This window comes from Phascolarctos cinereus, unplaced genomic scaffold (genome assembly GCF_003287225.1).
Source record: "Phascolarctos cinereus isolate Bilbo 61053 unplaced genomic scaffold, phaCin_HiC Scaffold_4;HRSCAF=312, whole genome shotgun sequence".
Taxonomy (NCBI): Eukaryota; Metazoa; Chordata; class Mammalia; order Diprotodontia; family Phascolarctidae; genus Phascolarctos; species Phascolarctos cinereus.
The window spans coordinates 22,473,772-22,490,696 of record NW_027555847.1 but is presented as its reverse complement, the minus strand read 5'-3'; the positions used below and the strand labels follow the sequence as shown (position 1 = coordinate 22,490,696).

General features: G+C 41.9%; 1 protein-coding gene and 1 long non-coding RNA gene across 2 annotated transcripts in view; both read left to right on the top strand.

Moving 5' to 3' along the window:
* The window catches only part of CFAP20DC (CFAP20 domain containing), a 204,478-nt gene extending 202,232 nt beyond the window's left edge, over positions 1–2,246 (top strand). Inside the window, 1 exon segment of the mRNA XM_078152116.1 lies at positions 1,677–2,246. Coding sequence (XP_078008242.1) covers positions 1,677–1,789 — 113 coding nt within the window. The 3' untranslated portion in view covers positions 1,790–2,246.
* A 12,178-nt stretch (positions 2,247–14,424) lies between these two features.
* LOC144456611 (uncharacterized) lies at positions 14,425–16,658 on the top strand. The gene is made up of 2 exons (XR_013485608.1): positions 14,425–14,944; positions 16,269–16,658. It is a non-coding gene; the product is annotated as an uncharacterized LOC144456611 (long non-coding RNA).
* The last annotated feature ends 267 nt before the right edge of the window (positions 16,659–16,925 follow it).

Below are 16,925 nucleotides of genomic sequence, written 5' to 3'. Positions count from 1 at the left end.
TTTTGTGGGCTGGCCTTTTTATATATATATATGTATATTATAAATGCATTAAATGTAGATGATTATTTACATTAATTGGCTTTCAGTAAGAGTAAATGAACTGGAGAAATGATTCCTCCCCAGTAATTCTTAACAGACAGATCAGCGGACAGCCAATATCATAGCATTAGCAATGGTTGAGTTAGTTTTTCTTCTGTTATTGCCATTAGCCAGTCTCAAAGTGGATAAGGCTGAAACCCAATAAGCTGATTATTAAATGAAAGGCAATTCTGTTTAACCAGAAATCATTTTATTATGGGGAAAAGGTAAAAAACCTGATTTGGACCCAGGTCTAGATGTTCTCCAGGCAGCAGTGGGAAATGATTTTGTTGCTGTTGTTGTTAATACGTCCTTGTCGAGGTGCTGGGGCTCAACCTTAAATAGAGCAATTTGCCATTTTGAGGAAAAACTAACCCTGTATGATCCAAGAATGTAATTGAAAGTTTCATAGTACTCATGCATGGTAATTACTTTTCATAACATTTCCCATTGCTTTGACATCATAATGGTAATTGCTTAATGATATTATGATTTTATTACATAGTGATTACAATGGCAAAATGGTGTTAGTCGAAGTCTGTGAAAACTACATTAGAACCAAAACAAAATCCTTTGACGAAGTTTAAGCATTTCAGTGTCACAGGGAGATCGTTTCACCCAGCTTTGCTCGAAGGATGCCATTCTTGTTCCCATTTTTTAGTTCACTGAGTTTCAACTCAAATGACAATAATCATATTGTAAAATAATTACAATAACCAAACATATATCCAAAATATCCCAGACTCAGCACAGTGTCTGGCACATAGGAAACACTTAATAAATGCTTATTAATTGATTAATAATCATGATTTACATTCCTAAAGCCCTTTGAACTTTACAAAGGACTTTCCTCACAGGAATCCTCAGAGGAAGGTAGACGCTCTCTTACTGGGAATAAGCATTTACATCAGAGCCTCCTCTGTGCTCTTTGCAAATATTACTTCATTTGATCCTCACACCAGTCCAGCGAGCGGGTGCTTTTATGACCCCCAGTTTACAGATGAGGAAACAGAGACAAAATGGAGGTCAGTCAAGTGACTTGAAACCACCCGGAGCCTTGATTCTCTCTTTGTGTGATAGAGTAACTAGTATTCAGAATATCCCGTTGAGATCCTGAAGGGTTAGATAGTCACTGGAGTTCTGTTATTTTTTTTATCCCTTCCTTTCATCTTGCTTTAGATGTTCTTATGGTCCACCCTCCGACATGCATTGTTGCCTTGTCTGTCAGATGTTTTCATAAGCTGTAAGACCCTCGGAGTCACATGACCTCGGAGTACCCCGGGCCCCCTTTTAGTCGTTATCCACTGTGCCAGAGGCGGCTTGTGGTGGTCACTGGTGACAGGAACTTTCCATCATGGGACCTCCCACAGCAACAAAGCCGTTGATCTTGGGTGTATTTTCGTTAATGACCATCCTGAAGAAGGCAGCATGTTATCAGACTGTAAGCACCGTGACAGCAGGGCTTTTCTCCTGTTTTGTGCCCTCAGTATTTAGCTCAGTGGCTGGCACTTGGTAAATGTGATTTCCCCCTATGTTATTCAGCTCTGTGAGTTCTTGGGACGGTTAGTGGTTCTCATCTTTCTTATTCTTTCATACAGGTGAAGATGACTTAAGTGCCGAAGAGGACGAGGAAGTGCTGACTCTGCTGTATGACCCGTGTCTAAACTGCTACTTTGATCCCCAGACCGGGAAGTACTATGAACTAGCTTAACCTGTTGTCTGGGGCCCAGGAGGCGGCCTCCTCCAGCAGGACAGCGCCTTGTCAGGTGTTCCCCAGCAAGCGCGTGTGCACTGTGTGGCCACACTTTGAACCAGAATACTTTGGCACAGAATCAAACATGTTTGTAAGTACCACTGAATGTTCAGAAATAGCTACGTCATTTTTACAGATTTATGTTCATTTAAAACCTTGTGGAGGACAGAATCTTAAGACGATGGGGGCTTTTTCTTATTTGTTCTGTATCAAATAGATGATTTTGTTTACTTCCTATTATAATTCTTATGTAAACCAATTAAGACTTATTAATTCATATGTTTTGCAGTGTTAATTTGTAAATGATGGCTTGATATCTGGAAACTGTATTCTTTTCTTACTTATTGGGGCACCTTATATTTTATTACGTATTTGTATGACCAGAAAGAAAATAAAGTATGATAGTCAAAGGAAAGTTGCTTTGGGGTTTTGTAGTGTGTGTGTATGGGTGTGTGTTGGTATTTGTATCCCCCTGCATTTTTATCAGACTATCACTGGAGGGATTCACCTTTTCTTAGTCACAAAGAAAAGCAAGCACACCCCTAATCAGCTTAGTCTTTATAGTACGGCCTTAGAGTTCCCTTTCCATTATGGTTCCTACTGGGTAGGCCAAACACCACATTGCTTGCTGCTTCTCAATTCAGGCTACTTGGCCGCTCAGCCCTGTCTTTAGAGAAGAACATAAGTGCATCTTGTTGAATTTTTCCACCAATTATCTTGGAACTCTAATTATAATGGTATAGTTCAAAGCCAAGGCTGTGGATCCCTTCTTTATCAAGTAATATCCTAATTTGAAAACTCCACAGACCTGATAGATTCCCTATCGCTGGCCAGAGGTCAGAGTGTCTTTCTTTTGTCTGCTAACTGTGTAGTTGTGTGATAAGGAAGCCAGTCATGCGCTCGAGCCCTGGGGGAGATAGCCTTCAAATCGATGCCAAGTGTGTTCATCTTGAACCTGAGGAAACACTTAAGTTAGCTGCTGTGTTGGGTTTTTTTTTATTTAATAAGGCAATTTTTTTAATGAAGTAAGGTGCCTTTTGGAATGAAAAATGATGGGCGTATGGTCTCGGGCTCTTAATAGTAGTTACTTGGTGTTAACAGCTCAGAGTAGAAAATGCATTCTTAATTTAAATGGCAGATTGGGCCCACTATTCAAGGGATGATCAGTTATTTAGAGCCATATCCCTGATCATAAAATTTTAATCCTTTTGATCATAAAGAATGACTCTGAGATGAAAAGCCAGCCAGGATTTTCCTGTTTACAGTAAAACAGTGAATCCCTGTTGCCAAATTTCAAACTTAGATCCTCAGCAGCCTTTGAGTCCAACTCATCCCTGAACAGGTGTCCTTTCTTCAACGTGCCCGACAAGTGGTCACCTGGCCTGTGCTTGAAGGCCTGCAGTCAGAGGAAACTCACCCCTCTCAAAGCAGCCCGTTCTGTTCGGAGATAGCACTCATTGTTAGGAAGGCTAGTTGTTGTTGTTGTTGTTTGGGGAGGGTGGGGAAGGAGGGTATTTGTTTCCCCTAACATGGGCCTAAATCTGTGTCCTTCATCTTCTACCCATTGCCCCTGGTTCTGCCCTCTGAGGCCAAGCAGAACAGTCCTTATGTGATCATGTGATAACTGTTTAAGTACTCGATGACGTATATTAATTCTCCACTAAGTCTTTCTCCTCCAAGTTAAATATCCCCAGTCTTCATTTGGGATGAACCTGAACCCTTTGCTCTCTGCATATTTTCCAGTCATTCAACGTCAAGAGCTATCTAGGATTGCTTCCATCTTCTGCTGTCCTGGTCGTGGCAAAAGAGCTTGTAGGAAGCAGCCCCAGTATGGCCTACACAAATATGGTGCAATCCCTGCCTGGCCTCAGTGACATCCAGTAATAAAAAATCCTTCTCATTAACTTCTGTCAGATGTCTCTTGTTTTTATAAGGAGTCACCCAAAGAATTATTATGGAACATTAATACAAAAACAGTGAAGGAATTGGCGGGTGCTGCACCTGGCCGACTTTAATGCATCTTCAAAGAGCTGGACGCGTGCCCAAAAGGTCAAGTGATGGATGATAGCAAGGGATGCAGAAGAGGAATGGGTATGATTTTATCCTGTACATTATATCTCCTACAGTTGTACATCACGTACCTCCATGTTCATCTTCACTTAATGTTCCTCAGCTATTGTTTTCTGCCTCTACAGTTAATTAAGATTGAGATCTCCTACCTAGAAGCACCCAAACTTTTTCACGTAGTTGGAGTAGGGAGAGCGAAAAAAAGCACTGGAATGAATTTGAGCCAAAATGGAAATAGACATAATGATCATCATCCTTACGATGGTCACGTTCACAACCTCAGAAACATGCTTGGCTCTTTACTCTTCCTCAACCCTCATATCTCATCAGTTATCAAGACGTGTCTCTCTGGGAGGCAACATAGTCAAGTGAGTCAAACCACCAGCACCACCTTCCCTGAGACCCTGATGGAGCTGGCCCTGGCCTTGAGGAAAAACAGCGCTCTCCAGATCACTGGGCCTGCTTACAGCCTGGCACACAGCCATCGTCAAGAAGGGTAATCCCTGTGGCAAAGGAGTCCCCTTCCTTGTCATCACCAACACTGGCCACTTACTAACAATGGGCAAATATGCCCAAGAGCTCTGGGAGTCCTGCTTTCAGCCTAGCCCCCACAGCCATCATCCCGGGAAGCAGTCCCCATGGAGACCACAGCTACAGCTACTGCAGATGCAGAAAAGAGAGTCTTCACCACCCAAATCTGTGGCCCTGACACATGGTTCAGCAGAAGGAACTGATACGAACTTATCTGTGGAAATGTCATTGGAGCAAAGGCATTCCCATGATGCTACCTTACAAAGGTGCAGTACGTGGGGCCTCTTTCCCTCCATTCCTCCCTCCCTGCAGGGACTATTACCTTCATTTTAAAATTTGTATCCCCAGTTTCGAGCAAAGCGTAGGCAATTAATACATGTTGAATGGAATTAAATGTGGGTAGCACACAGTCGACAATTAAATAATGAAGTGAATTAAATGGAGGTAATACAGTGGGCAATTGATAAATGCTTGTTGAATTGAATCACATGTAGATAATAGAATAAAACCGTCTCACTGAACAATTCAGGGTATAGCCAGTAAGTAATTTTAAATTAGCTGCCTCTGAATTATTAGCCATGGCAAATCCTAACCAATGGATAACCTGGAATCCGTGGAGAAAATAAGTGTACTTGGCCTTAAATAAGTCATCCAGCCTCACTGGTAATCAACACTGAGCACAGCATCCCAATTAACTGAAATGGAAGCTCATAAAGGAAAGCACGGCAAGACTGAGTTTTCTAATGCATGCAGAAATCATGCCAGATAAATTTGCCCAGATGTATCTTCTCCCAGATTTTTACTTCTTCTTCTAGTGAATCAGCCATTTCAAGCATATCTTGATTTTTCTCCCTGAAGTGCAACTATATTTACTAACCAGGACTAGTATATAAAAAGGACACTAGCTTAGGAGTACTAATTATAAAGTCATCCCATTGGCTACAACTAAAGCAAAGGTTGGAGCATTGAAGAAATGTGGGTTGAACAAAGATAGACAAGCCCAGCTTTCAACCTTAAATCTAAATACTGGTATAATGCGGGTTATGTATACAAATGAATGAAAAAGCATTTAAGTGTCTGCTGTATGCCAAGCCCTGTGCTAAGCACTGGGGATGCAAGTAGGAAAAAGGACAAAAAAGAAACAAGTCCTGCTCTCAAGGACCTCAAACTATAATTGAGTGAGACAACACATAAGCATTTGTTTGTAGGGCAGATGGAAACGCCCAGCAGTCCTAAGGGTATTATCAGCAGGTCAGATGGCACTATGTAGGTATAGCCTTCAGGGCCCCCAATTTCTCTGTCTCACCAGAAGGATGAGCATTGGAGACCCCCCAGTGCATGCAAGCATCAGGAGGAATCCTTGGTCTTCCCACCTGAATGCATCATGGGATCTGGACAGTTGAGGGAAAGATAAAGGGAAGGAAGGCGGTGGGTCTTCCTACTCATCCACCTACTCCAGTGGGTCAGGGCTAATTGGGGAAGTGGAAAAAGAGAAGGCATAGATGAGTAGCACAGATATTCTTCATTTTACATTAATAAAGTCGGTGATAAAGGAAACTTGTATAAATTGAATTATGTTTTCTTGCTTTCTTCTGTTTTTTAAATCAGAGATAGAATCAGAGCCATAGAGTTAGGATCCTTTAAATTTGTAGATGAGAGAACCGAGACTGAAGGTTAACTCACTTTTCCCATGAGTCCCATATTGGTAGAGCTGGTACTAGAACTCAGCAGGCGCTTAATAAATCCTGCTGTTGTTTTCATTCCTAGTGTCGCACTGAGGAAGAGACTCAGATGTAGGCAGTGATGTGAGTCCCATACATGTGAGGAGTTATCTAACGCAGGGGAAAAACCCCCAATCACGATATAATGTAAGCAAAGGTCAGAAAGAAGCTTTATTCCTATTGCAAGTCATGACCAAGAGAGGCTGGTTGACTGAGAACATGGCAGCCAAGAGAGCTTTTATTTCAAGCCTCTTCTTACAGGTATATGAACAATTGCTAACATGTATTTAGCTCTTTGAGATTTAAAATATCCCATTCAATCCTCCCAATACCCCTGGGAGTCAGGATACTGTTACCCCCATTTTACAATTGAGGAAATGAAGGCAGATGGAGGTTAAGTGACTTGCTCAAGGTCACACAGCCAGTAAGTAAGTATCAGCGTTGGGATCCAAGTACAGAGCTTCTCCCCACCCAGCCATGCCAATATAAATTCCTCCTGAGCACAAACGCATTTGTGTCTTAATGTTCCCAGAGTCTATTGCAGGGCCTGGAATAGAGTAAGGACTTGTTAACTGATCTCTCCAGAGCTGGCCTTAGGCCAGGGCAATCAGGGCTTGCTTTGACATGTAGAGGGTGCTAACCAGTGCTTGTAGTACTCAGGCAGGCAGAAACACCTGAGCTTTGCGTGCAGTTAGCAGGAGTAGTTTGTAAACACAGGAAGGCGTAGTCTCTTTTCCCCATGGCTCTTTCTACCCCTCTCCCTTCCCTGGGGTCACCGTCCACGCAGCAGTAGCTGTGGCAAGTAGGAGAGGTGGTCCAGAGATTTCCATATCCTCCCTCCATTGGAGGGGGGAAAGGTAGGAGCCTGGGGTCCCCAGGTCTGAGGTTTCTTCCACACACATCACTTGCCCCAAGCACTAGAATTGCTATTTATAGCTCTGCATTTATAAGTCAGCATGTGTTAAGCACCTACTGTGTGCCAGGAACCACACTACGCACTAAAAGTACAAAGAAAGGCAGAAGTCAGTCCCTGCCCTCAAGGAGCTCCGTGTCTAAGCCTGAGAAGGCTTCATGTCCGAGCATTTGGGTAAAATGTCAAATAAATTAGTTTTGAAAAATGCTTAAGTTCTAGCTTTCTCAGTTCTATGTAAAGATGAGGAAACCAAGAGAGACTTGGAGCCGTGCATGCACATGGAAAGAGCAGAGAGACGAATGGTCACTCTCTGGGTTCTGCATCTCCATGAACACTTTATTTCTGGTTTACTTAATTTCAATATAATCAGGCCTGCAGTAAGCCATGACGATGCGTGCTCTGAGAATTACGTTGTCAATGCACTTGGACCACAGGCAACATTAGTTCTCCTGCTGACATATTTCTCCTACAGTAAATCACTTATGATCCTGCAAACTATTACAAAAAGAAAGGCTGGTCCATGATATGGATTTTTTTCATCAGTCCAACTTATCAATGTCTGGATTTATGCTGGATCTGGCAAGATTTTACCATCCGAACTTACTCCTAATGGCCACTAGTATAGCTGATATACTGGGCACAGTGCCTGGCACGTACAAAAGACACTTACTAAGTGCTAGTTGATTGATTGATTGATTGATCATCATAAAAAGAGTATGTCTGAGTAGTCTTGGTGATTTACTTCTGAATTGGGGAGGGGGGAGGAGATCCCACATTAAATGTAGTCATTCAAGAAAGTGCAGCCATTTAAAAGTAATCATTTTTAGAAAGTTCAGAGTGGTAAATTATTTTTAAAAAAAGGTCATCACTCTGAAATATAATCTCCGTTAATGAGAAAGTTTCATTGCTCAGCCGATCAATCTAAAAAAATTTAATAGGCACTTACTACATGCCGGGTACTGTGCTGGGCTCTGGAGATACACAGACAAAAGCAAAACCGTCCCTGCCCGTGAGGACCTTACATTCTAGTGGGAGAGACAAAGATGTATACACACAAGTATGTACAGTGTAGAATATATACAAAATGAATGCAAGGTGGTTTGGGGAGGGGCTGTCCTAGCAGCTAGGGAGAATCTTGAAAGGCTTCCTGAAGAAGGTGGTGATCGAGCTGAGTCTGAAGGAAAGCCTGGATTCCCAGGGTCAGAGGGGAGGAAGTGGAGCATTCCAGGCATGGGGGACCACTAGTACGACAGATAGGAGACAGGAGATGAAATATGGAATGGAGAGATAGCCAACAGGCCAATGTGACTGAATCGGAGAATATACCATCAGGAGCCTTCAACCTCTCCATCTCCACTGCAACTGAACTTTTTATAGGTTGTCTCCTCCAATTCAAATAGGAATTCCTTGAGAGCCAACACTGTCTCGATTCTTCTGCTTCTATCCCCAGCGTTTAGCACAGTGTTTGGTACGTGGTGCTCAGTAAACACTATTTTCATTTCTTCATTAATTCTTTTCATTCGTTCGTTTTTCCCTCCACGTAATCCATATTGTACTTGTATTTTCACATTGAAAGCCAAAGGCCTAAGATCGAGCCTCTGTATTTTCTGTGATTCAACCAATAATAGTTCAATATTTCAACCAATGTTAAGTAAGAATAATATTTCAAGAGCTCCTAGTGAACTCAAGAGAGCTCTGCAACTGGACCTCTGTGAACCAACTGCATGGAGATGGTGATTACACACATGAGAGCTGTGGAAGTCACTAAAGGGAGAGAGGTGGAGAGAAAGAAGGGCACAGCACAGAGTCACGGGGAGGAAAGGCATGATACAGCTGTTGAGCTGGTAAAGACGCTAGAGAAGGAGTGATCAGACAGTCAGGAGGAGAACCAGGACAGAGGAGTATCACAAAGACCCAAAGGGGAAAAACGATGCGGGAAGAGAGGTTGGTCAACAGTGTCCAATGCTGCTAGCAGACAGGTCCCAGAAGAATGAGAACTAAGAAAAGACCATTTGATTTGGCAGTTAAGAGATTCCTGGCAAATGTGGAGAGCTGTTTCAGTTGTGATGATATTGGAAGCCAGATTGCAAAGGGTTGAGGAGGGAAGTTGAGGCAACAAGTGTACATGGCTTTTTCCTAGAAGTCTGAGAAAAGGAGGAAAGCTAGCACAAAAGCTTGAGCAGATGGTGCAGTCTAATGAAATGGTTTTTTTGAAAGGCAGGAGGAGACTTGGGCATGTTTGAAGGCAGGAAGGCAGAAACCAGTAGATGGGGAGATGTTGAAGATGTGTGAGAGAGAAAGGACAATTTAGGGGGCAATCTGCCAGAGAAGAGGGGAAGGAAAAGGATTCCCTTCAAGTGTTCATGTGAGGAAAAAAAAATGGGGGCAGCTAGGTGGCAGTGGATAGAGCACCGGCCCTGAAGTCAGGAGTACCTGAGTTCAAATCTGGCCTCAGACCAAACACTTGGCACTTACTAGCTGTGTGACCTGGGGCAAGTCACTTAACCCCAATTGCCTAAAAAGCAAAAAAAAAAAAGTGTTCATGTGGAGGGGCTGGCTGTGGGACCATCAAGACTAAGAAAAAGGAGGGAAGAGTGAGAAATATCAGAGCGGTTTGAGAGGAAGAGAAGGGGAGGAGAGGAAGAACATAGCAAATGGCTCATTTTCTCAGTAAGCTCCTCAACTGAAAGGGAGGAGTGGGAGGCTTCAGGAGAGGACAGAGGATTTAGAATACCTCTGAAGGTACTGAGGTAATATGTGGGTAATGAGATAGAAAGTCACTGAGGGAGTTAGGGCCCAGTTGAAGGTGTATGACATGAATGGAAAATGTAGCCATTCAGCGCAGTTATTTGAGTCTCTGTTCAGAGCATGTGAATAGGAACAAAAAAGATGGATGGTTGAGGGGAGGGGAAATCCAGGGCTGGGGTTTGTCAAGGAACAAGCCACAACGAGACAAAGAAGAGCAGAAGACAGTGTCCAGTTGGGTTGTGGGGTTGAGATTGGAAACCCAAGAAAGTGAAGTCTTGGCAGGGAGAACGTCATGAGAAAATTCTGAGGGGGAAGGGTTTAGAGGTCACAAGGGGACGGAGGATGTCTTTAGGAAGGACAAGAAATAGGCAGGATTGGAAGGAGGGGGGTGATGGTCAGAGGCCACAGAGGCCACTTACTGTTTATGCCACATGACTAGGGATGAGTCAGTGCCACTCACTGGACCTCAGTTTCTTGCTTTACAAAATAAGTAGGTCAGACTAGAGGACCTCTAAGTTCCCTTCTGGCTACAGAGCTATATTTCTAGGGGAATACTTGTATAGCCCCAAGATTATTAGTGTAGACTGCACCAATAGGTGAGTGATTACTGGTGTAGACTGCACCAGTAAAGTGTTTGCACCACGGGTATAGACTGCATCAATAAGTAAGTGGATACAGTAATATTGTAGATTGTACCAATCACTAATACTAGTGTAGACTGCACCAGTACATAAGTGGTTACAAAATAACCCAGCAGTGTTGGCTTATTGGAAATATGATTCTGTTGATAATGTAATCATATTTCTATAGCTCCAGCATTTTAAGGTTTGAAGAATGTTTTCTTCACAATGACTACGCAAGGCACATCGTTCAAGGACTGTAGCAGGTACTTAGTAAATGTTTATCAATCAAAATTTTTATTAATAGACACGAAGAGGCCGGAGGCAGCTAGGAGGATAGAGTTGGACCTGAAGTCAAATCCAGCTTCAGATACTTACTAGCTGTATGACCCTGGGCAAATCACTTCTGTCTTACCTAATGGGGATGATAAACTAGCACCTGCCTCCCAGGATTGTGACAATACGAGAGAATATGTCCAAAGCACTTTGGAAACCTTAAAGAGCTATATAAATGCGACCTATTATCAAGTTACATTCTGTATTAATGAACACATCTAACAGTCATACCACGTTACTTTTGTATAGTGCCTTTACAATTTACAGAATGGTTTCCTGTAAGTTAGCTTATTTGATTATCACAATAACCTCATAAAGCCATTAAGGGAGATTTCAATCATTAAATTATAAGTTCCTTGAGGACAGGGACCAAATTTTTTTTTTGCCAGATTTTTTACTGTTTTTTGTTTTTGCTTAACACAATGTCTGGCACACAGTAAGTACTTAATAAATGTTTGTTGATTGGCTGCTCAATTCTGGGCCCAACTCATTGTCTATTTGCATGTCTAAGAGATACATAGATACATAGATAGATAGATAGATAGATAGATAGATAGATAGATAGATAGATAGATAGATAGATAGATAGATAGATAGATAGATAGATGGATAGATAAATGGGTGGACGGATGGATAGATAGATGGATAGATAGATGGATGGATGGATGGATAGATAGATGGATAGATAGATGGATGGATGGATGGATGGATGGATGGATGGATGGATGGATAGATATAGATAGATAGATAGATAGATAGATAGATAGATAGATAGATAGATAGATAAATGGGTGGATGGATAGATAGATGGATGGATGGATGGATGGATGGATGGATGGATGGATGGATGGATAGATATAGATAGAGAGAGAGAGAGAGAGAGAGAGAGAGAGAGAGAGAGAGAGATGGATGGATGGATGGATAGATAAATAGATAGATAGATAGATAGATAGATAGATAGATAGATAGATAGATAGATAGATAGATAGATGGATGGATGGATGGATGGATGGATGGATGGATGGATGGATGGATGGATGGATGGATGGATGGATGGATAGATAGATAGATAGATAGATAGATAGATAGATAGATAAATGGGTGGATGGATGGATAGATAGATGGATGGATGGATGGATGGATGGATGGATGGATAGGTAGGTAGATAGATAGATAGATGTACATGCTTCATGAACTATCCATTCAATCACATATCATAGTCAGGATTTCATTAACCATGCTTGCTCCTATAAGCGCTCAAATTCTTATTGACCGTGTCTTCATGGAAGTCATTGACAAGCACACTGAACAGTACAGAGCCAAGGACAGAGCCCTGTGGGACTCCACCAAAAGATATTCCTACAGATTAACATTCATCGATTACTTCTCATTCTCTAAGGCCCAGTGGTTCAATCAATTCTAAATCTACTGATTATGCCAGGGCATCTACGTGGCACAGTGGATACAGCACCAGGCCTGAAGTCAGAAAGACTCATCTTCCTAAGCTCAAATCCAGCCTCAGACACTTTTGGCCGCATGACCCTGGGCAAGTCACTTCACCCTGTTTGCCATGGTTCCTCATCTGTAAAATGAGCTGGAGAAAGAAATGACAGACCACTCCAGTATCTCTGCTAAGAAAACCCCAAATGGGGTCACAAAGAGTCAGACGTGACTGAAACAACCGAACAACAGCAATGATAAATAATACCGTCATTCAGTTCACATCTCTCCACCTTCCCACAGAGGTAGGAAAAGAGAGGCTTTGTCAAATGCCATCCTGGAATCCCAGTATACTATCCCTAATAAGTTCAAAAACAACATGACTTATTCTTGATGAGGCCACTTCGGCTCACGGTGATTACCACTTCTTCAAAACCATTCTTTTAATAAGCTGTTCACTCTAGAATTTTGTCAGAAATCAAATTTTTGAAGTTATTTTGAAGGCTCTGCCTTATTCTTCTTTCTGAAAATCAGCATATTTGCCTATTTACAGTCTCATTCAACCTCTCCCTCTCACCTTATTTATTCAAAGATTGCCAGCAAAGGTTAGCAATTCTGTGCACAGGTCTTTCTAGTACTCTGGATTGTATATAACATATCAGGCCCAGGTGACTTGAAGCTCAAAAGAAGTGGAGGGATGGTAAGAGAGCACATCTCTGCTAGGTCTGTACTCCCAAAAAGATCAAAGAAAGAGGAAAAGGAACTACATGCATAGAAAGTTGGATAGCAATTCTCTTTGTAGTAGCAAAGACCTGGCAACTGAAGGGGAGCCCAGGAAGTGGGGACTAGCTGAACATTATGGAGCGTGAATGTAATTAAATACCACAAGAAATGATGAAAGGGATGGTTTTAGAGAAACTCATACAGATAGATGTTAGCTGATAAAGAAGGGAACAGAACCGAATCAGTTCATACAATAACATCATAAAGACAACTTAGAAGGAAACGGCAATCCACTCCAATCACTTCGCCAAGAAACCCCAGATAGGGGTCGCGAAGAGTTGAACAAGATTGAAATGACTGAACAACAAAAAGACAACGTTGAAAGACTTAACAATCTGAAGAGTGCAGTGGCCAGCCATGATTCCAGAGGCCGAGCGGTGAAACAAGCCGCCCGCCTCCTGACAGGTGAGAGATTCAGCATGCAGGATGAGACGTATCTTTTTTAGGCCTGGCCAGTGAGGGAATTTGTTTGTCCTAGCTCCGCCAAGAATTATGAATTATATTTTTTTTCCTTTTGTGTGCATGGGTAGGAGATTTTTTTTTTTGGTAACTGAAAAAAATATATTAAAAAATATTTTAAGAGAAAATACTTTACTGCCTTTAGTGAGTTCAATTTCCCATGAAGCATTTTGGTTTTCTCCTTTTTCTGCCTCCTTCTTGGTTGAAAAAAAGAGTAGAAATAACTCTCTGGCCATGTGCCCATGGACAAGTCAGTCTCTGGGTCCCAGTGTCCTCATCAATTACATGATTTGGTTAGTCCAGATGATCTCTAAATCCATTATGCTTCCAGTCTTCTATAATTCTAAACCTCTTTCATGACGCTGTAACGTATCTGTGATGATCCATTTGGTTATCATGTAAATCACGGTCATAAAAAAAGCAGAGAGGAAGAGAATGCAGTAGGGCTGAAGTGATTCACTCCCAGTGCTGGTGGGTCAAGAAAACAGGAAACATAACTTAACTGGAGTCTTCAGGTCATTCCTACAACTGTTTTCTTTTCAGCAAAGATTCATCCTTATAGTTACAATTCGAAGACTATGGTAGGATTCATGAAAACATAGAAAGATTTGGACTTGCAGTTTCATAGTTTTACTACCTGGGAAGACAGGATGAAGAATGCCTCTTGCCTATATACCATGATATGCAATTGCATGGACAACCTATAGAACATGTCCACTAGTATCTGTATCTTAGTCATTGCAAATGGACAGTAAGTTTGGCCCAGAAGGGAGCAGTCAGTCAGCTAACAAGTATTTCTTGTGTGTTTACTGTGTGATACTGAGGATACAAAGAGAGGCAAGACATGGTCCCTGCTTCCAAGGAGTTCACATTCTAATCATAGAAACAACATACAGAAAACTATAGACATACAAAATACATACAACATAAGTGATGAGCTGGAAAATTTCAGAAAAACCTAGAAAGATTTCTACGCAGTACAACATTGTACAATGACAAACTTTGATAGACTTAGCTCTTCTCAGCAATGCAAGCATCTAACACATCTCCAGAAGTCTCATGATGGAAAATGCTGTCCGTTTCCAGAGAAAGAACTATGGAGTCTGAATGCAGATCAAAGAGTACTAATTCACTTTTTTTGTTTTTTTTTTCTTTCTCGTGGTTTTTTCCCTTTTGTTCTGATTCTTTCATCACATGACTAGTGTGGAAACATGTTTAATATGATTGTACATATGTAACCTGTATCAGATTGCGTGCTCTCTTGTTGAAGGGGGAGGGAGAAAAATTTGGAACTCAAACTCTTACAAAAATGAATGTTGGAAACTATCTACATATAATTGGAAAAAAATAAACTACTATTAAACATTTTTTAAAATTGCCAGGTGCATAGACAGTAGTATCATGGAAGTAAGACTGGAAAGAACAATGGGAATCATCTCATACAACCCCAACATTTTGCAGATGTGACAGTTGAGGTTGGAGAAACAGAATTAGGGTAAGAATTTAACCTTCCTTCCAGAGAACTGAAGGGACTTGCCCAGAATTACCCAATGAGTTAAGTGTCGGGATTAGGATTTGAACCCAGTGTCTCTGATTCCAAATCCAGCAATTTTTCCACTTCTTTCACTGCTTTCCACTGCTTCCTTTTAGAATTTAAAAAACATTGCATTTATTTTTCCTCCTTTCCCACTCCTCTCACCACCATTAAAAATATTTAAACAAAACTCATGTTCACACCATGCAGACTCTTCCTAGCTGCGGGGCCATTGTTTTAAAGGTTGATCCTGATTATGGGTCTGATCCCTTGAGCTGCAGGTGTAGACCCCGAAAGCTAGTGGGATGGCCAGATTCTTGGGTTCAGCTGTGGGTCCCCCAGCATCAGCAATCCCTCAGACCTGCCCTTACTGGGCCCAGAGTGCTCTGAGAGAGGCAAGAGGTGGAAACCATCTTTTTGGCTGTAAATTTCCGGGGCCTTTTTCCTGACTACAGAAACTTAGCTCCGCCTCCACACCATTTTTCACACTGAGGGTTCAGAAAATTATGTCTCCTTCAACGTCTCCTAAACATTCCGAGGCTGGTGATTAATTCTCATATGTCAAGGACTTTTATGCCCCTGATACTTCATTATGTGATATAGGCCTATTGTGAATTGCTTTTTAATTAACTTACCTCATTTTTTATTAATAACCATTTGCATCTTCATTTGTATTATGTACTGTATCTGAATATGTTTAAATTGCATTTTTAGATTGGATTTACAAAAAGTCTAAATTGGAGAATCTAAGTGTTCTCCCCATCCCCCACACTCCTCATAGCCTAACTTAGGGAGGTTTTAGGTTCATTGCAGAAAAGAAAGTCTGAAAAAGAAGAGGCAGCAAAAAATGGTGCAGAGAGGGCTTGCCTGAGAGGTAGAAAAGGCTGGGTTCCAGTCCTACCTCGAACATGGACTACTGCGTCACCCTGGACAAGTTACCTAACCTGTTAGCGTTCCAGACAATGAAGTCTCTACGTTATAGATGTTTTGGGCATAGTAAGTGTTTAATAAATGCTTCCTCCCCCCCATTTATTCTTTCATTCATGAATTGCTGATGCACATCCATGGAGGCAATGTCCATACTGAGAGTTTCCCACATGAATAAAATCACAGATTTAGGACACCTACGCACACACACACACACACCACACACACACACACGACAGGCTTATACTCAGAAATCCACGAGATATTTCCAGAAAAATCTAATTCTTTCTAGTCCATCCCAGATTGCTACATTAATTCATTTTCTGTTTGCTAATCTTGAGCCCTTTTCTTTTTGAAGGTCAGCCAGCTCCAAAGCTTTCCTATCATGCCAAGGAATCGTAGATTTAGAACCCCAGAAGCCCTACCCCTTCTTTTTGAAGATGAGAAAGCCAAAGCCCAGGAAGAAGTGACTTTCCCCACGTCGCTAACTCTAAAGAGCAGAGCCAGGATTTTAAACCAGTCACACCACACTGCCTCTGCTGTAAGAATCAATCACAGGTATAATCAACGGATCATTGAAGAAAAACCAACACTCTCCAAAAAGCCCCCTTGTGCACAGACCTTTTCAGGAGGATGGCTGCTGTTCAGAAAGCTCCAAGAGTCGGCCCACCCCTCTCCCCATCAGTAGCTGCTTTGGGGGCAGATCATATACTGGATTTAAATCTAATAAATATTTATTAAGCACTAACTATGTGTCAGGCGCTGTGCTCAGCGTGGGGGAAACAAAAAGAGGCAAAAGACAGTCCCTGCCCTCAAGGAGCTCGCAATCTAATATTACTGGATATAACAACACCATCAGGATGGGGCTTTGGGGCGGGGAGAAGTGGATTTCCTGGGATGAGTTCACACCTCATTGGCAGGCACCCGTTAATTCCCTCTCCATCTGATGTCATGTCCATTTCCAAGACCAAGTCACATAAAACTTAGGAAATTGCCATCCTATTGAATACACTTG